The sequence below is a fragment of the Sylvia atricapilla genome, chromosome 15 (genome assembly GCF_009819655.1).
Source record: "Sylvia atricapilla isolate bSylAtr1 chromosome 15, bSylAtr1.pri, whole genome shotgun sequence".
Classification (NCBI taxonomy): domain Eukaryota; kingdom Metazoa; phylum Chordata; class Aves; order Passeriformes; family Sylviidae; genus Sylvia; species Sylvia atricapilla.
The window spans coordinates 6,876,047-6,899,140 of record NC_089154.1 but is presented as its reverse complement, the minus strand read 5'-3'; the positions used below and the strand labels follow the sequence as shown (position 1 = coordinate 6,899,140).

General features: G+C 54.6%; 1 protein-coding gene across 1 annotated transcript; it reads right to left on the bottom strand.

Annotated features, from left to right (window-relative positions):
• Window position 1: 1 nt before the first annotated feature.
• SYNGR3 (synaptogyrin 3) lies at window positions 2-19,371 on the bottom strand. The gene is given in 5 exon segments (XM_066329912.1): window positions 2-4,254; window positions 6,011-6,153; window positions 11,052-11,292; window positions 19,272-19,295; window positions 19,297-19,371. Coding segments are annotated over 5 exon segments (693 nt in total). The 3' UTR covers window positions 2-4,044.
• Between the last annotated feature and the right edge of the window lie 3,723 nt (window positions 19,372-23,094).

Below are 23,094 nucleotides of genomic sequence, written 5' to 3'. Positions count from 1 at the left end.
ATTCATTTTTAGCTCTTTATTGAAAATAAGTTGCAGTTGCTTACACAGACACCGAAAATACAGAATCACGGATTGTTCTCTCAAAAGATATTTTTTATATATATAATATATACAAAATTGTAAACATTTTAAACTTATTTCCATACACAGTCCACTTTATACTACACTGCACAGAGGTTGGTGACAACTGCAACTCCTGGAAGCGTCTGCTCAGACAGAGGTATCTGCAAAGAAACTGAACTTCCCAACCCTCAGGTGGGAGCTGTTGGAGATTCAAACTCTTAAAGGAGCTGAGGTTTGAATGTGTATTGCAACAAAATCCAGGCAGCTGAACTGGGGGGGTTCAAGTTGAGGCAGTGAGGGCTGGGTCTGAGCCTCACTGAGGGGGGAGAGGGGCTTGTGACACACAGAGGGCAAAATGGAATTGAGAATGGGACCAGGGGGACCAGAGCCACCTGACTGGGGTCCGTGAAATACAAAGCAGTTTTTACTGGGAGAAATACCCCTTGCATGGAATCATGATGGGATTTCCTAAGGAATGGACCATGGGGAGAGAGGGCAGCAGGCAGAGCCGGGAGCCAGCCCTGAGCCTTTGGGGGCTGGCTCTGGGAGGGAAGGTACAAAACAGCCCTGGAAGGGACTGCGGGGCAGGAAGAAAGAAATGCTGTGGGTGTTACTCGTGGCGTGAACTGATGGGAATCTCATCCCAGTGTGCAGGCACAAGAGCAGTGAGATCCCAAATGATGTCCTGTAAAGGGAGGGGTTTGCTCTCAGGGTCTGCTCCAGCCCCTGACACAGAGCAGGCAATACAGGGAGGAGAATATTTTCTACTAAACATTGCTTAAGCAAAGCTTCCACCTTTGCTAAGAACAGCTTGGAACGTTGGCAAAAATTCCAAATCTTTTAATATACTTGACTTGCACAGTGCATGATGTGGTTACCTCAGTGCTGAGAAACAGCAGTGTGGTGACAGAATCTCCTGGAGCAAGAGGATGGGGCAGAATGCAGCTCCAGGAGAGGCAGAGTGCTGGAATTCTACTCTTGACACCCAAAGTTAGTGCTAACACTGTGCAGAAGCTTTTGGGCTGGGCTGAGCACAGCGAGGTCCTGCCCTCTGTGAGCTCGAGGTGCTGCTGACATCTGGGAAGAACAGAGGGTTACAAACAGCTTGTGAGGATGGCAGAGCCCTGATACCCTGGCGTGGTTTTGGGACAATTTTGGCACAGCCCTGGCACCCTCTTGGGATGTGGCCCTGGGTGGTTACAAGGGGCCGAGTGCTGCTGTAACACAGCTGGGAGAAGAAGAGGAGAAAAGATGAAAATGGATGTTAAAAATACCTGAACCCCCAGCACCCCACAGCTCTGGTTCTGCAAGCACGGCCCCCTTGGGGTGTGTTTGGTGACAGCCCCAGCTGCACACCCTGCTCTGCCTGATGGACACACCGAGGTGACACCCAGCACCTCTGGGGACACTGGGGGGCTCCCAAGGGATTGGGGCAGGATTCCAGGCACAGCTGTCACCCTCCCTCTGAGCAGGGCTGAACTCAGCAGGGCCAGGGCTCTGTGAGGCCAGGGAGCTGCACCAACAAACCCCAAAATGGGGTGGTTTGAAGTCAGGCTGAGGTGGGTGAAGGCTCTTGCCACGACCAGGCACTTTGGGGCTGTCCCCTCCTGCCTGGTGACATGGCCTTGGTGCAGCCACATGAGACACAACCCCAGTGCTTATTCCTTGGAAAAATGCTCCAGCTGTGGGCTCCTGCCTGTCCCAGTGCCACCCCAGCAGGGCTGCCACCCCTGCACTGCCTGGTGGCACTTGGGGTGCAGAGGATCAGGGCTCCTCTTCCTCCAGCTGCCTGTTGAGTGATGATGAGGCTGGACATGTTATTCCCAGCTCTGGTTTAATCAAGGAGCATCTCCTGTGCTGCCAGGATGCTCCTCAGGCACCCAACCCTTCCTCCTCCTCCCCGGCCAGCAGAGCGGCTGGAAAAGGAAAATCTAACACTGACTTCGGGAAAGCTGAATCAACCCTCGGGAAGCACCAGGAGTTGTGCTGGTGTGGTCCCCGTGTCCCTGCTGCTGCTCCAGAGCTCAGGGCGTGGTGGGATGTGCGTGTGGGGGCAAAGAAAGGCAATGCAGGCCTTGGGGGGGACATTCAGAGCGTGTAATATTCAGCACGGGGGGCACACGGGGCAGGACACGTCCCGCAGGCAGACACAGCTTTAGCTCTTTACAGTTACACGGAAACTCTGGAACAGTTATATTATAGTTAGAAAAAATACACTGTACCCAACGAACATTATCTCACATACAATCAATTTAAACATTTAAATTGATTATAATTTTGCTAAAATATTAACACGAGTACTGTTTGTGCTGCTAAAGTTTCAGTGTTCCCTCTAAGGAAAATATTGCTACAGTTCTACCGTACCCTGTATTAAAATCCTCGGGGTTTGTTTTTTTTTTTTCTTTCCCAGCAAAACTGACTCCACAAAACCACAAAAGATCCCGGAATTCACTGAGGCTGATGCTGCACTGGGCTGGGGTGTCCGTGGTCAGGCACCTGTGAGGAGCTGGCCACAGCCAGGACCTGTGGCTTTGCCACCGGCAGTGACCTCTCGGGATGATTGGCTGCTTAATTAGTGCATTATCATTAATTAGGGCACTGATCTGCGACTCAGCAGCAGGAATGAACCGTGGGGATGGCGACCAGGACCTGTGACAGGGAGGGGACAGGTGGTGGCTATTGCTCCTCACGAGGTCGGAAGGCAGTGGTGGCTTTGCCAGCACAGACAGGCAAGGCAGGACCCCGGACTGCCCAGGAGTCTCCAGGGATGGAGCTGCCACCAGGAATTCAAGTTTCAGCTCCTCTGCTCAGCCCTTAGTGACACAGCCTGGATCAGCTGGAAAAGCTGGCAGGTGGCTGACAAGGACCTACTGGATTTTACACATTCTTTTCTTTGTTCTTTGCAGCTGAACCCCCCAACCTGAGCCTCTTCCCCGGGTGCTGTTCACTGGCTCTCTTCCCACCCCATTTCCAAACACGGGGCTGTGAGGCCACACAGGATAGATTCCAGTGGTCTGTGAAGCCTTTCCAGTTCCCTGTCTGCATCCCTCATTTCTGGAGGCTGCAGGGTGACACACGTGTCCCCTCCCGGGGTTCTGCTGCAGCTGACAGATGGTGGCTGCTCCCAGAATAAAAATACAAGTCCAATATTGCTCCTAATGGCCTTGGATGTCGAGGCTGAGCCCCTCACCTTGGTCCTCACTTCCCCAGGGGTGAGGACATGTCAACACTGCCAACCAAAAATTCCTTAGGAATTTACAAACTTCCCAATCCCCCATGAAGAAACACAACCCCAAAGTGCCACATTCCCACTCATCACGGGCTATTCCCAGCTAGCAACCAGCTCCTGCTGGTTTCCACGTTCAAAGATTAACTTTTTAAATCCTCAACCAGAACCTGTTGAAGTGTAAAAGCAATCTGAATCCTGACCCCAACCCCGGCCTGCTCTACCCCTCCATGGCTCTAAACCAAGTCTTGAAACACCCGTTTGGATATTTGTTTTGTACAGTAAATACATACAAAGAAAAAGAACACAGACCTCACTGATTTCCCTGTGAATTTGGCACTTTCCATGGAACCTGGACTGGAAGCTCCACGGCAGGAGCAGACAGGGCCAGCTCTCCCCACTGCCCACCCACCCTCGATGGATTCTGTGTTAGCTCTGGAAGAACGAGATAATAATTCCTCAGCTGCTGTTTTCTAAGAGGAAAAGGCATCCTGGGCTTTCCCAGCAGAGCTCAGAGGAGGCATTTCCTCCTCTTCCCCACGTGTAGGTGATGTGGTACCAACCTTCCTTCCTCCTGGCTTAGAGGGAACACTGCTTTTAGAAACCCTGGGACAGGTAAGACAAGAACCAATACCACTGTACAGAATTCACTGCACAACGAGCTAATAAAGGGACCCGGCACTGACTCGCCACGGCAAGGAAACGGGAACTGGGATACATTTGGGACCGGGCGGGGCTGGCACCGCCCCGGCCCCTCAGTACGCTGGCACTTGGTAACCTTTGGGGTTGGGCTCTAAGGTCTCGGTGAACGGGGGGCTCTGGTAGGTCTCCGTGCTCTCCACGCCGCTGCCGCCGGGGTAGCCGGGGTACGAGGCGCTGGGGTCGGTGCCGAACTGCTCGGTGGCGAACAGGGACATGTCCGTGCCCAGGCGGTACCGCTGCAGCGCCCGCAGCGCCAGCACCACCTGCGGGCAGCGAGGGACAGCGTCACACGGGGCAGGGCTGCCAGCCCTCCGCACCCCGTGTGCCTTAGGGGGACACCCAGAACCCCCACAGCACTCCCCAATGCCCCCGGGAACCCGTGTCCCTCTGGGATGCTGCGTCTCACCAGTATCACACATGAGCCTCTGTCTCCCCAGGATCCCCCAAACCCCCAGGACCTCACATTCCCCCAGGATCCCAAACCCTCAGGATGTCACATTCCCCCAGAATCCCCAAAACCTCCAGGACCTCGCATCCCACCAGGACCCCATGTCCCCAGAGAGCCCTACACCCCTCCACATCCCACACTCCCCCAGATCCCACATCTCCCCACGGCCCTACAACCCTCCAGACCCCACATCCCCCATCTCTCTGCAAAGCACCCAGCCCATGGCAGCAGCCCAGCAAACTGCCACTCTCCTGATCTACCCCAGAGCTAATCCAGCCCCAAACCCCACCCCAACACCCCAGAAATGATTTCTGTGGGACAGGGTGACCCCCAGAGCTCTGCCTGGCCGGGGGGACCCTGGCTGTGCAGATCTGGCACTGCTGGCCCAAATAAACGCATCTGCTGTGGGGAGGGAAAGCTGCCGAGTGCCAGCCCAGGAAAATAGGTCAGTTCTGCCGAGACTCCTTCACCCTTTTCCAGGTTGCTGGAATTGAGGTTGCAAACGGTGGGAAATGTGGGCGGCAAAGCCGGGAGGGCCCCTTGTTCGCTCTCATTCCAGGAGGCTTCATTAACAATTCAATTAGTTTGTAAAATGACGCGCTGAAGAGGCTAAAAAATGCCTCGAGAAGCCAGGAATGGCTTCCCAACCATCCCGGCCATCCTTTGGGATGTGACAGCGGACTGGTGTCCCTGCTGCCCTCTTGGGGTGGGAGCAGATCCTGATGGGACAGGGAATCCCACTCACTGCCCTTCCCTGTGGCAGTCGCCGATGGGGAAGAGCTGGGATTAAAAGAGATTTATTGGGATAATCATAAAGCAGGGAGCAGTTAAACTGGGGGAGAACTGGAGCGAGGCTTGCTGCTGGAAAGCTTCAAACTGGCTTTTGCCCTAATTCTTTTAAGGCAATATGAAATTAGAGCACATCCCGGGGCTCTGTGCCCAGGAAGAGCTGGAGGAGGAATGGAGGTAACACGGAGCCATCCCTGCCTCTCCACACACAGCCTGTGGAGCAGGAGCCCCCTCAGCTCATGTGGGCTCCAGGTGAGCTTCACACAGCCCTGGCTCAAGTCCCTCTGCCCAGGTGGAGCTGAAAATGGGAGCAAAGGGAGTTTCTACAAGCCCCTTCTCCAGGTGGACAGCAGAAGGGCCAGTCTGGCTTGTTCCAGGAGGGGGCTGATGAGTCTGAGAGCTCCCAAAATCCTGCAGCCATGCCATGAACCTGCTCAGTGCAGAGATCTGCTCCGAGGGACTCTCTGCCTCCAACGAGCTGCCCTGGGGCTCCAGGGAGGAGCTGAAATCAGGGCAGCTCATGGCTGGTGACACGTTTTCAATAGGAACAAAACTTCCCAGCCTCGGGAGAAAGGGAAGCCTGGAATTCCCCAGGGAAAGGACACTGAGCTGAAGCTGCTCTGATTAGAAACCACCAGTTCCACGTGGGGAGAGCCCGGCAGGTTTCCTCACTGCCCGCCAGGATTCACTTCTCCAAATCCCGGAGTCCCCCTCCAGCTCAGCCCTGACCTCGGGCAGGTTTCATTTCTGCTCTGGCCCCTCAGCCCCGGGGCTGCCCTCACCCAGATGATGATGGAGAAGAAGGAGAAGGTGATCGCTGCCCGCGCCGCGTCCGCGCCCTGCGAGAAGCCCCTGGTCAGCGTCGTCCTCTGCCACTGGTTTGCCAGGAAGCAGAAAGCTACAAACCACAGGAAGGCCAGGAAACCTGCAGGGGAACAGAGCTGGTCAGTGCTGCCCCTGCCTCTGAGGGGTTTTTATCTTCTTTTCTTCGTGTTAGAGCTGGGATTCAGACATGGGAGTCACAGTTTTCGTGTGCGGACTCAGTGTTTATTAATTCTTATCTATAGCACGAGTTGTGAGCTCTAACTAACAAGGTAGAAAACAAAGGTGCCTCTAACTCTTTCCAAGGTCTTTTTAAGTGCTAATCACCTAATAATGAAGTGACACCTATATTATTAATACTTTTGACCCAATAATTGACCACCCAAGGTCCCCAGTGCGGGCCTTTTTCCCCCAATTAGGAAAAAACACCTGAAACCAAGAAGAAAAAAAGTGAAGGAGAAGGACTCAGACAACGCCCTAAATCCTCCTTATATCCCCCATATATATTACTATATACTAAAGCCCTGAATTCTAAGTTTTGCACCCTGTGATATCACACACTTCTGTTCAAACTCCGCACCCATAATCCCAGTGCCATCACTCAGTTTTGGAAGCCTCTTCCAAGGCCTCAGGTCAAATGTGGTGCCTGCCTGAGGGTCAGTGCCCTTCAGCACAGAAAGCCTGAAATTCTCAGCCTCCAGGGTTCCAAGCCCTGCCCTCTCCTTTGCTGCTGCACAAACCACTGAGGTTTCCAACAGGAACAGGAATTTTGGCAGCTGTGGCCCAAAAGGAGCTTTTTTCCAAAAATCAGAGATGGGAGGAAACTTGTGGGGTCGTCTCAGTGTGTTGCCTTGCCTCAAGTTCAGTTCTGCTACACCTGATGTCCATCAGCACATCCTCCCTGGACATGTTGGACAGGGACTCATCACAGGGGCATTGAATAACAGGACAAGGGGGAATGGCCTTAAGGTGAAAGAGGGTGGATTTACATTGGATATTGAGAAGAAGTTCTTCCCTGTGAGTGTGGGGAGGCTCAGAGAAGCTGTGGTTGCCCCTGGCAGTGTCCAAGGCCTGGCTGGACAGGGCTTGGAGCAGCCTGGGACAGTGGGAGGTGTCCCTGCCCATGGCAGTGGCATCTAATGCTCCTTCCAACCCAAACCATTCTGTAATTCTGTGCTTCCACGACACGTGAGAGCTTTGCTCATCCCTGCAGAGAATCCCCCTGGGCCTGTGGAACTGAGCAGAAACACTCTGGTGATTATTTGATTATTCCTGCCTGGAAGCAAAGCTGGCTGAGCAAGATAGGGCTGCAGCTGCCCTAATTCCATCCCCAGCCACCAGCACTGCCCAGTGCCAAGGAGCTCAGGGAACAGCTCAGGGAACAGCTCAAGGAAAAGCCAGGAGCACACAGGGCCAGCAGCAGGGGTGTTTTCCAGCAGTGGGAAGAGGAGCTGCACAATCTGGACCCTCCCATGGTGCTGTTTTCAGAGTCTCCATCATTCCTGATGTCTCGGATTCTTCGTGTCAGTGCACATGTGGATGTTGGGAATGCTGAGTTTCCGAGGATCATCAGCACATCAGCATGAGCAGCCAGGCTGCCAGTCCCTGTCTGACTGCAGGGAGAGAAGAACCTTCCTTTACTCCCCTTTATTCCCATTTGTCTTGCCAGTTATCCCTAAATATGATATAAAATGCCTGGGAGCATTCACACTGAGTGCTGGAGGTACAGGGCTCAAGGCCTTTAATTCAGAGTTTGCTCCTAACTGCAGTTTAAGATACATTCCTTGTCTCCTCCTGCACAGCTGGGCCTGGGAGTTCCCAACCATCAGGCCTGGCCATGAGCTGCCTTCCCAGGAAGGATGTCAGGTTTCTGTTCCAAATTACACCAAATACAGCCAATCCTGACACCAAACCCACCCAATTTGCTGCATAAGCATTTTCACTTCCCTTTAGGACAGTGACTTGTCGCCAGCATTAAAGGAGACCTCTGGGCTTTACTCCTTAAAGGCCACCCTTTAATTCAGGGATATTTTCTGTTCTCCTGCTGTTACCAGGGGCTTTACCAGCAGCTGTTCCCTGCTAGGGGAAGCAGCTCCAGCCCCTGCACTGGCTCCTCAGCCATTGCTCAGAATCACTCAGGGGGTAGTTGGGAAGTTAAACAGCCCAGAGATGAAACAAGAAACAAGAAACAGCTCTCAAAGGTTTATTCACCCTGTGGGAGCTGCAGGATGGCTCAGGGACAAGGCTGGGGACACAGGGCTGGCACAAGGGACATGAGGCAGGCACCGGTTATGCTCAGGGACAAATATAACAAGGACAAGGTTGGGGACACAGGGCCCAAGGGACACGGAGCTGGCACTGGTTTACAGAAGGGGAAGTTGTTTCTGTGTGTGACACTGCACCCAGAGCAGCTCGTCCTCCCTGGCAGGACACTGTCACTGATCCCCCGCTGCCACTCTGTCCCCAGAGCCGCCCCAGCCCTGGTGGCACCCCCGGGATGTCAGGAGTTAAAATGACATCATGCACAGCCCGGGCCCAGCACGGCTGCGCTGGGTACTGCAGCTGCCAAATCCCTCTGCAGCACCGAGCTCTGCGAGGCACTGACCTTCCTCATCCTCAAACCGGCCGGCCACGAACGGCTGGGATGGCTTCTGCTGCCACCCGTGTGCACTTCCAGCAGGTTTTGTGGTGCAGAGAGCAGCCTTTCCCCTCCAGACCAGCTCTGGGCAGCAGGAGGATTCCCCCCAGCGCCACGGGCACGGCAGGTGTCACTGCCGCTGGAGGAGATGGGGTCAGGCACGGGCAGCACCTCCAACACAAACCAGGTGTGGCTGGATGTTTGCAGGGCTGACAGGAATTTTAAAAGCCCTGGCAGTGACGGGGTGAGGCTGCTTGGGGCAGCCCCCAGCTCCTGCTGGATCAGCCAGGGCTCCGGCCGCACTCCCTGCAGCACTCCGGGGAAAGGAGAGCTCCGGGAAGCACCGCGGAGCTGGCAGGTCACGGTCATTTAAGGAGCTGCAGACACCAGGGAAGATGTGTTCCCACCCTAATCACAGCCTGATCGCCAGCAAACGCCTGGCTGTGGGAACAGCTGGAAGAGCAGCTGGAGGGGAAGGTTGTAAGTGCTGCTCTCAGTGTGGTGGCCTGGCCTGAACCCCCCCCTGTGCCCCAGAGTCACCACCCAGTCACTTCCCAGATGCATTTTAGGAAGTTCTTCCCTGGGAGGGTGAACAGGCCCTGGCACAGGGTGCCCAGAGAAGCTGTGGCTGCCCCTGGGATCCCTGGAGGAGTTTAAGTGGGTTTGGAGCACCCTGGTCTAGTGGAAGCTGGAACTGAATGGGCTTTGATGTCCCTTCCAGCCCAAATGATTCTCTCATTTCTCCTTTTGGTGGATCCATCACAGGGACCAAGGAGAAAGGAGGCAGAGTTTGAGAGCAGCTCCCACGTGCCTGGCAGGGAGCAGAGGCTGTCAGGATGTGAGGCAGGATCCCAACCTGGCTCCGTGACACGCAGCAGCAGCAGCCACAAGATGGATGGGATGTCCCCCTCCCGCTTCAATCCAAGGATTTCAGGCACTGAGCCCCACGGAAGGGGCTGTAAATTTTCTCTAACAAGGGCTGGATGCTCCAGCACCATGGGAATGAGCTTTGCAGCGAGGAGAGGACAGCCTGAACAACAGGCAAGGCTGGGAGGTGATGATGGATGTCTTCATTTGGGACAGAGAGCCATCAGCCACGATCGTGCTGGATAAATCACCTCAGACTTTGCTAACCTGGGAATGCAGAGCAGCAGCTGCAAACGGAGCCAGGCAGCTCCCAGAGCAGAGCAGAGGATGTTCCCTCCCAGCCTGGAGCATCCTGCCTGCTCCTGTCTGCAGGAATGAGCCTCAGCTCGAGGGCTCAGCAGGGCACAGCAGACCCGAGGGCAGCCCTAGCTGCACAAAAGCTGCTCCTGCTCTGCTCCAAACTCGTGCACAAAGTGAAACCAGCCCCGAGGCAGCTGCTGAAACCACCTCTGCTTTTTGCGAGCCACAGCAGATGTGGGTGGGTAAAAGCCCCGGTGTGGGCTCCGAGATGTGACCACTAAGCATCATCCCTGTGGGTGGCCTCACCAAACCCAGCTCAGAGAACATCTCCAGTCGCAGGGTGAGGACACATCACTGTCCCCAGCCACCACATGTGGCTTCCTCAGTGCTCGCTGAGCCCACTGAGGCTGGGTGGGACAACTCCCCTGTCACCCGTGTTGTCCCCAACCAAGGCACATGACTCGTGTCATGTGGGAAATGGGTTTGTAGAGAATTCTCAAAGCCTGACAGAAGCCTCACACAGTCTTGTGCATCTGTGTACAAACTTTGAGATAAGAAACGCTGACTTAGAAATGCCATGGAATAGCACAGACATTGCTGAGAGAGAGAAATGGAACTGGAAACAAGTTTTAAATGATGGCCTTGCAAACAGACCAGATAGTTTAGAGAAACAGAACTATGAAAGTTGAATATATGGAACATATAGATATGAAAATAGAACTCTGAAAGGTGAATATATGGAACATACAGATATGAAAACAGAATTCTGAAAGGTGCACTGTAGTAGGACCCACGAGGGGTATTTTTAGATGATTGGCTTTAAGGCATTTACAGCATTGTGTCAGCCAAAGCTGATAGGCCAAGAAACGCTTATAATGAAATTAGGAAATGGTTTGGCTTCTGACTGTGATGGCGTGAATTATAACACCTGTATTGTCTCACCCTTCACACGAGACTGAAAACGGAATAAAAATTATTAAACACCTCTCAGTTTCCCCATCTCCGGGTCAGAAAAAGGAATAATCCAACAGTGTCAGGCCATGGGAGGAGCAGGGAAGACTCCAGAGTGCAGGGCAGAGCACAGCAATGACCCCAAGGAGCCAGACCCACACAGGGCAGGGCAGGACGTGGCAGGACTGGGCAGGGCAGGGCAGAGACAGACCCAAGCACAGCAGGGCAGAGCAGGGCAGAGGTACCTGAGAAGCCCAGGTCCAGCAGCACGGCCCGTTTGCGGTCCTTGACGCTGCTGATCTGCTGGAAGTACAGGTCCACCACGAAGAAGAAGATGCAGCCGAAGAAGGCGATGACGCCCACGGCGATGCCGTAGCTGCAGGCACTCTCATTCTCGTTGAAGATGCACAGCAGCTCGGGGTGCTGGCTGTCCTTGTTCACGTAGCACTCGTTCACGATGGAGCCGAACACCACGATGGAGAAGATCTGCAGGGGGAAGGGGAGAGAGCACAGCTCGCTGCTGTCTGCATGGAACTCTGTTTTCCAACAGCAGCAGTGTCACTGGATTCGATCCCCCCCCGGCCTCGACTCCATGGCAACGTGGCTTTTGTGAGGCACATCCTGACTCTGCTCTGGTTGGTGGCTCCAAGCAGCACCTGGGTGTTCCTCCTCTGGGAGGTGGAACCTCCTCCTGCCTTTTCAGCGCCTTGCTGTGCAGGGTAGTTTAAGGATCTTCTTCTCCAGACAAGCTGGGGAGGGAAAAGATAACCAGATGGGGCAGAGTGTTTGTGCTGGTGCTGCTCTCTGCTGCCAGGCTGTGCCCCACAAAGCCCCTGGTGTCCCTGTGGGGCAGGCAGGAAGGAAGGGACAGAGGACAACTGAGCAGCAGTGCCAGGGAAGGGCTGGGTTGAGGGTGGAGGGGACAGGGGACACGTGTGGGGAGGTGGCACAGGGAGCAACAGGAGGATTTTTTCAGCTGGCTCAGTACCAGTGAATCCATTACCCGGTGGGCTGGCCAGGAGGGACAGAAGGGCAGGGGCTGCTGGGGCTGCCCTGGAGCCCGTGCTGGCACCGGAGGTGTCACATCCCTGCAGGTGGCCTCAGGGAACACCATTCCCCTGCTGCCCAAGTCATTCCCTTATCTCCTGGCACCAAAGGCAGGAGAAGAGGCTGCAGGACCAGCACATCCCACTCTGGATCCTGCTCTGGCAGAGCCTGTGAGCAGGGTGGGCAGCGGGGAGTGCAGGCACATCTCCCTCACACTGGGAACCTCTGATCTCATCCCTGCCAGCACCAGCAGCCCTGCAGGCATCCCTGCTGGCTCCCGGCACACAGCTGGAGGCCAGGCATGCAGCAGCAGAGATAAGAGGCTCCTCCAGCTCTCCTGGGAGCAGCTGGGGACAGGAACAGGGCACAATTGGCTCCTGCTGCACCTGCAGGAACAGCACAGCAGGCACGAGACAGGGACAGGGGACACAGAGGTACGAGACAGGGACAGGTGACACAGAGGTACTAGCCCAGGAGCCACAGGATGAAACTCAGCTGGTGGCTCTCAGAGTCACCTGTGTCACCTCCTGCAGCTCCCAGGGAAGCCGTGTCACAGAGCAGGGGAAGTGGAGCAGAACCCACAGTGGGCAAACCACTCCCAAGGTCATAACACTGGGATAGACCTTCTCCTCTTCCTCCTCTGGGAGTTTAACCAGGCCTGGGGTCCTGTCCCACATCCATCGCTGCCTCAGGTCAGCCCTGAGCACCAGCCACGAGCTCTGGGGCCACCCAAGTGGCACCTGCACCCTGTTCCTTGCTGGTGCTGAGCTTAGGAAGCACTTGGGATGGCACAGCATCAGCATCAGCAGCAGCAGCACCATCACCATCATCATCATCAGCACCATCACCATCATCACATCATCCCCATCACCATCATCACCATCCCTATCATCACCATCATCCTAACCACCATCATCATCATCACCACCATCATCGTCACCATCATCATCCCCATCACTCTCACAACAGGAGGGGCTGCGTGGAATGAAGAAACAACAACAACAAACAGCACTTAGAGCTTTCCCAGAGCTTTGGCAGCAGCTGTAACATCAGCAGTTGTAAAAATCTGCTCATAAATAATGCAAAATTGTTATTTACCATCAGAAATAGCAGCAGCATTTATAAAAACAGGCCCTGGGAAGAAGTAATGTGATTCTGGAAAACATGAATAATTGAGGAGCTCTGATTCCACACGATTACTGCTCTGGCAGGCCAGCCAACTTGTACTCAGCTCCTCCGAGAAGTTCCACTCAGTTCTCTCCGGATTAACAACCTCCCCCAAGCTTTTGGGAGCCCAGAGCTTTGGTGGTGAGGGAGAGCTCCTGTAAACACAATTAAGGATGTCACAGCATAGGTGTGTGGTGCCTGCACCAGCTTTGCACATCTGGGGCTGTCAATGTTTGGGGTTTCCTTTTCCAAAAAGGATGTTTTATCACTTAACTTCCAGTTCCAAAGTATTTTTGGAAAGCAGAGCATCCTTCCTGCTGCCAGGCAACCCAAGTGGCTCAAACCATGAGACCCCCAAAACCACATTTCCATGTATAAAACACAGGACATGCAGCTTTTCTTTGGCAGGTCAACATAGCAACCAATTCCAAGTGCACACCTTTGATAGATGAGCTCAGAACATCAGCACTGCCTGGAAATTCCTGTCAAAACGTGCCTTTCCATGAGTTTTCACTTCCTCGCCCCAGGATTGTAATGTTATGGTTTTCTTAAAAAACCCACTGGTGCCGGTGAAACATTTTAATGAGAATAAATTTGGTGTTGCCTTTCTAAGTATAGATGAAAAAGCGCTTTTATTTTAGGAAAACGTGGGTATATGAAATAAGTGTGGGCAGGGGAATAAACCCCCTGTGTTTTCTGAAGTTCACACAGAACAAGTGCATTTTCCCTATCACCCTCACAAACCACAGCAGCTCAAAGCCCCGACCAGCTCATCAGAGACTTGAAAGAGAAAACACAAGGTCAGATTTTCCACTGTCAGTGAGGTTTTGTTGGCCTGAGCAGTACCTCAGAGGATTTGCAAAGGAGCCTTCACAGGACACTCCATTTTCCAGCTGATCGACCCAATGCCACCACCAACAAATTCTGCTCCTCCTGAACGAACCGGTGCAAAACATAGTAATAAAACTGGATTCTCCCCAGCCACCCTGGTGGGAAATTGCATTTTCCCTCCTTGAATCCTGCCAAAGCTTCCACAGGGACGTACTGGCAGCTCAGAGGCTCCTGTTGTGGGGGTTTCTGAGCACTGGAGCCCCCACGAGCAGCAGCTCCAGCAGCTCCAGCAGCACAGACCTGTGGCTGTGGGGAGAATGGGAAGGAGAAAAGTTCTCCTCTCCCATCCTTTCCATTTAGAGCAGCACTTCACCACACAAAGGAGCCTCAGTGGAGGGAGCACAACACAGGCCAGGAGCCCCCCAGACCCACAGAGACATGGATGGGCTGCTTGTGCAAAAGGAACTGGGGTTTCACCACACCAGAGAGAAGCTGGCACCTCTCTTGTTAATGGAAGCTTGCAGCCCAGCTCCCCTAGCTTAAAGTTTGCTTCCAAGCAAGAAGAGACATCTCTCCAGGCCAGGCAGCATTTTTGTGCCACAGGACAATGCCACAGGACAATAGCACAGGACAATGGGACAGAGACAGTGGGACAGGGACAGTGGGACAGGACTCTGCTCAGAGGGTGGGGAGGCCCTGGCACAGGTTGTCCAGAGAAGTTGTGGCTGCTCCATCCCTGGAAGTGTCCCAGGCCAGGTTGGATGGGGTTTGGAGCAACCTGGGATGGTGGAAGGCATCCCTGCCCATGGCAGGGCTGGAACTGGATGGGTTTTAAGTCTCCTTCCAATTCAAACCATTCCAGGATTCTGTGATTCTGCTGGACCCATCAGGTCCTCGCAGGAGCCCGGGGTGCTGGGACCCTGATGTGCCCAGGATGGAGACACCTGGTTTATCAGGTATGGATAAAGCTGGAGCTGTGTCTGCCCTCCTCCACCATGTTTTTTGCCATCTGGAGGATGCTGGCTGGACAGGCTGCCTGCCTTTCTTCTGGAATTCAGCTCTGCAGATCCCTTTTCCCTCCTGAAGCTCCAGCAGGCTGCACCCCAGCACACACACATTTTTTGCTCCCCATTGCTTTCAGCCTTCTGCAGCCCATCCCCTAAAATGTGCTTCAGGAGGCCTCACAGCCTGAGCAGAGCCGGGCAAGGAAAACAAAAAAAGCAAATAACACAGGAGAGCAGGAGCTGAGAGCTTTGGTGTGAGCTGTCAGCCATTTTAAGGTGAGATGTTTCCACTGCTGAGGCGCTGTACTTGGATTTGGGACCTATAAAAAAAACCTTCACCAGAAGGTGTGGGGTTGTGGGAGACTGCAGAACCCAGCTTCGATTACACACGCAAGCAGCCATTAATGTCAGCATGGAGGAGATGGAATGCACGAGGGAAAATAACCCAGAGCTCATTTCCTCTGCCGTGACTCCTGATCAACAGTGCTGGGCACAACCCAGCTCTGGGTGATCCCCTCGCTCCCTCCACAGAGCCAAACCTCTCCTGCTCAGCTCCCTGCCCTCCTGGAGCCCAGAGAGGCAAGGATGGACCACCAAAGGAGAAAGGAAAACAATTCAGGTCAAACCAGCACAGGCCAAATCCTGCTTAGCACCGAGTGCTTCCCTAAGCCTCACTAAGCCCCTGTGCTGTGCACGGGCCTGGCACAGATCCATCCCCCCGGGCTCAGGGATGAGTGAGACCCTTGGCACAGGAGGGAATCGGGCCCTGGGTTCCTCTCCAGTTTATCTTACACTTGTCAGTCTCAGGGAAGTTTCCAGCACTGATCTGCATCATTCACTGGAGGCTGTGAAGACCAAAGCTCTTGCAGACCTCCCACGGACTACGGAGATGAGCATGAAGGGAAGGCCTGGAGTGGTTTCTGGCACTGAAAGAGGTGGTCTGGTGCTGGCTCTAAGAGGTTTAGAGCCACATCCACCAGGCTAATCAGCTTGGGAGGATGTCTATTGATGACCACATGACTGACTTTTTTCCTGAATTACTTTTTCTGATGTGGTAAGAGATGCTGGCTGAGACACAGTGTCCATTCAAGGTTCCTAATCTTGTCCTGCAATCTGAGCACATGGCACACACAGCACTGCTTGAAACCAGAGATGACAGGAGCATGACAATTCAGAATCATTTTAAGCTCAGATGCAGCAAAGCTTCCCTCTAATTCCATTACCAAAATGTTAAGTTTAAGTTCTGCCTTTAATCCACAGCCTGCAGAAAGAGAAAATTAAGGCAGAAATCTGATGACCCTTCTGCAAAGTGGTCAGGACTGAAGCCTGAAGCAGCTCAGATCATGCTAATGACTCTGAGCATTGCTGGGGGCTTCCTGGAGTGCCAGAGCAGCCTTGGAGCTCTTCTCTAAGAGCCCTGAGTGCTCAAGAGTCAGTGAAACCCCTGAAGAGCCATCCAGAGCTTATTCCCTGCATTTCTCCTGCTGAGCTCCAGGGAGGCAGAGAGGGGATGGGATGGGATGGCTGAGTCAGAGGGGATGAGGGTGCACTGGCCCGGCACTGTGCTTCTGCTGCTGCTCTGTATGAAACCACAGGAAATGCTGAAAAAAGTTTACCAGAATATTTTCCAAAATTGCTTCTAAAAGCCAGACCTAAGACTATGCTAAATGAACAATTGCCCTGCGAAGCTGAGTGGCCACTTGAAAGTCTGGCTGGCACGGGCAGTCACAGAGAAAGGAACTCATGATTCTGCAGGCACCCGTCATGAATATCGACTCTGTTTGGCCGTGCAAAAAATGTCACAAAAGGAACCACAAGAGCGATCACATCTTCATCTGACAAACTGCATCAGACAGAGAGGAAGAGATGAATGAGGAACTGTTAAATGGTTCTTTCCAGCTTTTGATTTTACAGCTCAAGCCAGGAGCGGGCTTTTTTTTTTCCCCTCAGATATTCAGAATTAGTCTCTCGGGGGAGGCAGAACCAGGAATCCCCTTTGGCCACCGCTGCCATTTGGGGATTTCTGTGTTGGTCAGCATTCACCTGCCAGTCCCTCACATGTCTGCCAGCACAAGGTCCCCAAGGCAGTCAGAAAGAGAACCACAAAAGGGACCTTCCTTTGGTGGTGGAAGACCGCGCAGTTGCCAGATTAGCATGAGTCGCTCACCTCAGGCACCTGGGGCTGGCCCCAAATCCCTGTGGGATTTCTCCTCCACCCAAACCAGCCCATCCCAGGCAGCTCCCTCCTTTTCCCAAGAGAAGCTGACATCACACACAGGGCAATGGTTCCGTCTCCAGCGTGGGATCAGCTGCTCAGGCCACCAGCATGGATTGTCACCACGTGCCACAGCACAGCCACACTCACCCAGGACAGCAAGGAAGGCAGCAGAGACCTCAGCAAAGCCTTTGGTGCCTTCCCCATCCAGTCTCTCCATTCTGAAATGGGTTTGGTCTGGAATCCAGGCACAAGGCACAGCAGGGGGAAGGGAATCCACTGACAACCTCGCAGTGACTGCAGTCCCTGCTCACACTGAAGGAGCCATAAATGCTGAACTGGTTTAAGACACGGGGAACTGGACTGATACAACCAAGCTGGGGTTCTGAACCCCCAGGCTGGAGCTGTGATGAATCCTGACAGATCTACCAGTGAATGTGAGACCTGAGAAAAGGGCTCCAAAGGGAGCTCCCACAGTCCAATGAAAAGAGAAAAAAACTCCCTTTCTGCTCAACGGGCTCTGGAGCCAACTCTAAATGTTGCTAACATCTATGGGATAGCACCCCACTCATCCCCCATTTGTCCACATTGGTGGCCCCTGCACTTGTTTGGAGTTCAGCTGATGCATTTCTGGAGTTGTAAGCACTCGTTTGTCACTGATTCCCTGTTAACACAGAGCCACGAAGGAGAAACTTCATCACTGAATAACCAGTGAATATATCCAGGATCATTTTCTGAACTGGGATTTTTATTTTGTACCTATATTCCACACTCTGGTGCTGCTTCCCAGCAGTGTCCAATCCCCTCCATTCCACAAGGAAGAGGAGCCTCTGGGTGCCAGGTGACACATTTATTTTAGGAGGGGCCAAACTCACCAACAGTGTGTCAGATTTATTTAACTGTACCCAAACCCTACATCACTGCCAGCAGTTTGCCATTGCAAACTCAAGGAGAATCCAGGAGGATCCAGACCAAGTTTTCTTTTAGGAAACAACTGCTGCCCTGCGCCTCAACCCTGCCCAAATGCCCCAACCACACCGAGCTGGATGCCCCAGATCCACCTCTGGCCCCTGTTTTTCCCCTGCAATGGAACTGTGGGCCTTCTCCAGGTCCTGGAAGGACACCAGCTCCCATCCAGCCACACACTGCAGCATGTGGTTTAACTCTGAGCATGTGATTGCAGCTGGAACTGCTCATGTGCTGCACGTTGTGCTGCTCGGGGCCTCGGCCAGGGCATCCCAGCCCGGAGAGCCCCACGGACACAGCGGCTGTTTCCTGCTGGAAGGAGGGCAGCTGGGGGGCTGCCCCTCCTCAGCACAGCCTTCCTCTGCTCCCTGCCTCACTGAGCGCTGCCAAAGGTGACATAGAGCCAGCACGGGTGTGACATGGGCGAGGACAAGCCCCAGGCTCATCCACAGCCTCCAGCCAATGCTGGAGGCAGGTGAGAGCCGGGCAGACGCTTTCCCACTGGGGGGTTTTGGGAAGGACCTGACCTCCCAAGGCCTTGCACACCTGCAGATCTCAGCAAAAAGCCAGGCTGGGGGAGGTAAATTAGGGGCTGTCCTTAGCCCTGAGCATCGGGGCAACCGCGGCCCCAGGGGCACCCTGGCACAGCTCCCTGGGCGCGGACCACAGAGCCTTCCCTGAGCGGCTGCACAGCCCATTCCACCTCCTGTTCCCTGCTCCTCGTGGGAATTCACAGATGGGAAACGTCCAACAAACATGACATCCTCTCAGCAGCACGGGGGAGCTGGGCAGGGCTGGCTCCCGGATTTCTGTCACACACACGCATGCACGGAGCGTGGAAGGCAGGAAAATGTCCTCTGCCTCTTGCTCCGAACCCCATCCTCTCAGCAGAGGGGCAGCGGCGCATCCCGCTGCTGCTCCCGGCCCCATTCCCAAGGAAACTCCCTGCCAGCTCCCCCGGGAGCCGGCAGTGCCCGCGGGGCTGGGCAGCGCCGCCGCACCGGCACCGGCACCGCACCGGCACCGCAGGGAGCACCGGGAACGGAGCACCGGGAACGATGCACCGGCTGCGGGCCGATGTACCTGAGCTGCCCATCGCCCGGGCACTGCCCATCGCCCCGGCACTGCCCATCGCCCGGGCACTGCCCATTACCCGGGCACTGCCCGCGTCGCCGGGCGCTGTCCCCGCACCGCCGCTGCCCAGCCCCGCGCCCCCCGCGGCCGTTCCGCCTTACCCAGGTGGTGACCCGGAGCAGGGTCCTGCGGCTGCTTGAGGAAATCCACGGGGTCGATGGCCCCCCCCGCCCGGCCCGCTCCGAAGGACGCTCCTTCCATCTTCCCCCCGCGCCCGCTCCGCGCCCAGCCGAGCCCAGCCGCGCGCGCCCCGCGCCGGCCGCGCGCCCGCCCCCCCCCCGCGCCCCCCCCCGCGCCCCTCCCTCGTGGGCTCGTCCGCAGCGCCGCGTGCGGGAGGCGGGAGGAACCAACGGCGGGTGCGGGGGGCCGCTGCTGAGGAGGAGGTGGGCGCGGGCAGGTGCGCGAGGCCCGCGCGGGGCGCGCTCCCCCCTCAGCGAGGGCCGAGCTGCGGCCCCGACACCGGGATGGGGCGCCGGGCGCTGCGACAGCGTGACGGCCGCTGTCACCCGGATGTGGGCACCGGCACCGCGATGGGCACTGTCACCGAGCTCCGGGCAGCGGCACTGTCGTGCCACTGTCAGTGAGCTGTGGCATGGGCACTGTGACACTGTCACAGCCGCTGTCACCAAGCAGTAGGCATGGCCACCACAGCACAGCCGTGGGCACTGTGGATGTGGCCATAGTGCCGCTGTGCTGTGGCCATGGTCACTGTGCCGTGGCAAGGGACACCACAGAAGACCCAGGATACCTTGCCATTGCCAGGGTCACTGTGCTGTTCCAAGAATTACTGTCCTATGGTCACTGGGGACAGTGTGCCATGGGCAGGGCTGGGGTGTCCTTGCAAGGGTCACCACCCCATGCCAGTGTCACCAGGCAATGGAAAGGCTGTCTGGGCTATGGCCCTGTGGGGCAGCTGGGCTGTTGGCAGGAGGGCAATGCCACGGCCTGGAGCACAGGGAACTCACCACACTGCTCAGCTGGCCTCTGTGTGGACACTGACCCTAAAATAAATACCCCTTCTGTGCCCAGACCCCCTAGAAAGAGTGGCTGTCACTCTTTGGGGACCCTCAGAAGCCCTGGAGCCAGGGCTCTCAGACCTGGCATGAGCAAGGCCTCTGCTGGCCACTCACCAGGGCCAGTGGCCAAGAGCAGAGGGCAAGGTTTGGCAAGCCTGCTCTTTGCTGTTGCACGTTCATAGCTGGTGCAAGAAAAGGGAAGTGAAAATGGATGAGGCTGACCTCTCACTTTCCTAACGCACGGAAGGAGGCACCCAGAGCTGCCATGTAGGAGGCAAGCCCCATCCCTGCTCCCTCCTCAATGGACAGCAGGAAGGAGGAAAAAGAAGAACCTTAGAGGGAAACCCTCGATTACTGCAGAGGGAGTTCCCCTGCGGCTCCAGGGACCATGTCCCTGAGTTGGTTTTCACAGCACCGCGATGCTGATCCGTTCCATAGATACCGATGCCATGACAACCCTGACATCATCCCTGCTCCGGAGGAGCTGCCGGGAAAGGCGCAGGGAGGAGGAGCACGCCCGCCCTGCTGCCACGGGGCTGTGGGGCTGGGGGCTTCTCCCGGCCCCAGCACAGCTCTCCCTGCCCCCATGCAGCCCCCTTCCCCTTGCGGGGACCCTGTCACTCCCACAGCACGTGGGGTACCTGTGGGGCAGGTGTGTTTCACCTCTCACACACATGATGCAGTCACAGAGCAAAGCTTTCCCGTGTGCTGGATGCTGTTTCCAGCTCCTTTCGGCCTTTTGCAGCTTTGCCAGTCTGTTCTTTCTGGCAGGTTGGAATCAGGATTTAACTGTTGAAGCTCATAATGATGCCACGCAGTTTTTCTCAATTACAGGTGAGTCATCATCTCTCCAGGTCTATTTCTGACTCCCAGCAGGAAAAGCAGAATTCAGCCCTTCTTTCCACAATGTCACCAGCTCATAACCAGCACATTTTCCTAAGCAAAACTGAAAAGGCCACGAAGAACAGCAGGTTGGTCCCTCCTGCTTTCTGCTGGCAGGATGGCTCATGGAGCTGGCCAGGCATGGTACCCCAGTGCCAAGAGCATCATTGCCAGCTCATCCCTGAATTGCAGGTCAGGAACAAGACCAAATTAACTTGAAGGGATTACCCGAGGTGGATTTTCAATCAGCTTCAGCAGTTTAGAAGCAGCTGTTTCAGCATCCTCAAAATCACGCCTTGGGAACAACCATCCCAAACCTGTTAGATCATCATCATCCATGCGAATGGCAAGGGCTGCCCTGCTCCTCGAGGGTGGCCAGTGCCAGAGAGGCAGCATGTTTCCAGGGATACCCACAGAGAACCAGCTGGACCTCTGGGCTCTGCTCCTGCTTTTCCAATGATGTTAGAAAACCACTTCTTTCTCCCTTTTCCTAACATGTCTTGCCCAGCTCATCTGTCCCAGCTGGAGCAGGCATGTTTTGAACAAAGCAAAGCATAAGAGAGCAGGACACTGCCTGAATCTTTGAGATGTAACCCTAGAACAAATCGTGACCATTTCCAGACAGGTATATGGTTTATATATTTGTATACGGCATGACCTTGGTGCACCAGGCACTGAAATCTCTGCTCCAAAATTTGTCCTTTCTTTGGGGTTCATCCCCCCAACTTCTGCTGTGTGCAGTGTTTATACAGTGTTTATATTGCCCACATCACGGGGTGCCAGTTTTCTTCCCCTGCTCCAGCTCAGATCAAGCACAGGAGGTATCTCCAGCCACATACAAACTGTCTTTCTGTCTCGCTTCCTATTGCTGCAAATCAACAGATATGCAGAGACAGCCAATAATGGGGAAGGATATTGCACCTTCCACATTTTCCCCATCAAATGGAGAACAGCAGTTTGGAAATGGCACTTGCCAGAGCATTTCTTCAGTTTGAACAAGTTTTGTCTGTATTTGCTATTCCCCTGGATTTCAGGGAGAGGGAACAAACAGAGCAGCATGCAGACTACTGCCCAAGAGCTGCCCATGTTTTTATTTTACATGTGTTTAATGGAAGGTAGTGGAAAACCTGTATTTGCTTTTTGCTTCTTCTCATCATGCCAGCTTCTTATCTTTGTCTCTATCACAAAAAAAAACCTCATTAAGTTTTCTCAGGGCTAAGTATGTGGACATGACAACCTGGAGGGGAGAAGATGTGGGGATTTCTCCTTCTTCAAAACCTGTTCCAGTCAGCCAAGGGCTGGGATCAGGACCCTTTAGGTACTGGAAGGCTCCAAGGAGACCTTGGAGCCTTCTCCTCTCCAGGCTGGACACCCCCAGCTCTCCCAGGCTGGCTCCAGAGCAGAGGCCTCCAGCCCTGTGATCAGTGACCTCAACAGATCCACATCTTCCTTGTCTGTGGGGCTCTAGAGCTGGACAGAGTGCTCCAGATGGGAAAAGCAATGTGAAACCGCCTTGTTCTGAGAGCAGCTGCACCAATGTGTGCAGTGAAGCAATTCCAGCCTGCAGGACACAGCCTGGCTGCAGAGCCTGGCCCGAGGGAGCTGGACAGGCTCTGGACACGAATTCCAGCCACTGACTTCAGCAGCTCCCCGGCAGCTCACTGAGCCTGCCCTGGCATGGGCGTGGGTGGAAAACAGCTTGTCCTTCACATTCCCTGGGCAGCAGGCTTGAAGCAGCACTTTGATAGATGCTCGTTTAGCTGTTGCTCTGAAATGCTTTGCTTGCCATTCGTTAGAGCTTGGCTGATGCTCCTTTCAGCCATCAGGAAAACGAGAGTTGATGGGAATATTGAGAAGAGATTAGAAGTCCACAGGGGCCAGTGGCAGAGAGAATGGGTTTCCTGATGAGCAATACCTTAGCCCACTATCACTAGAAAGCTCTTCTCTTGATGCTTTCCATGCAAAGACATCAAAAATATCTGGAAGATCATTTATTAGCTGGTTACTCATCTGCTTGTGAAACGTT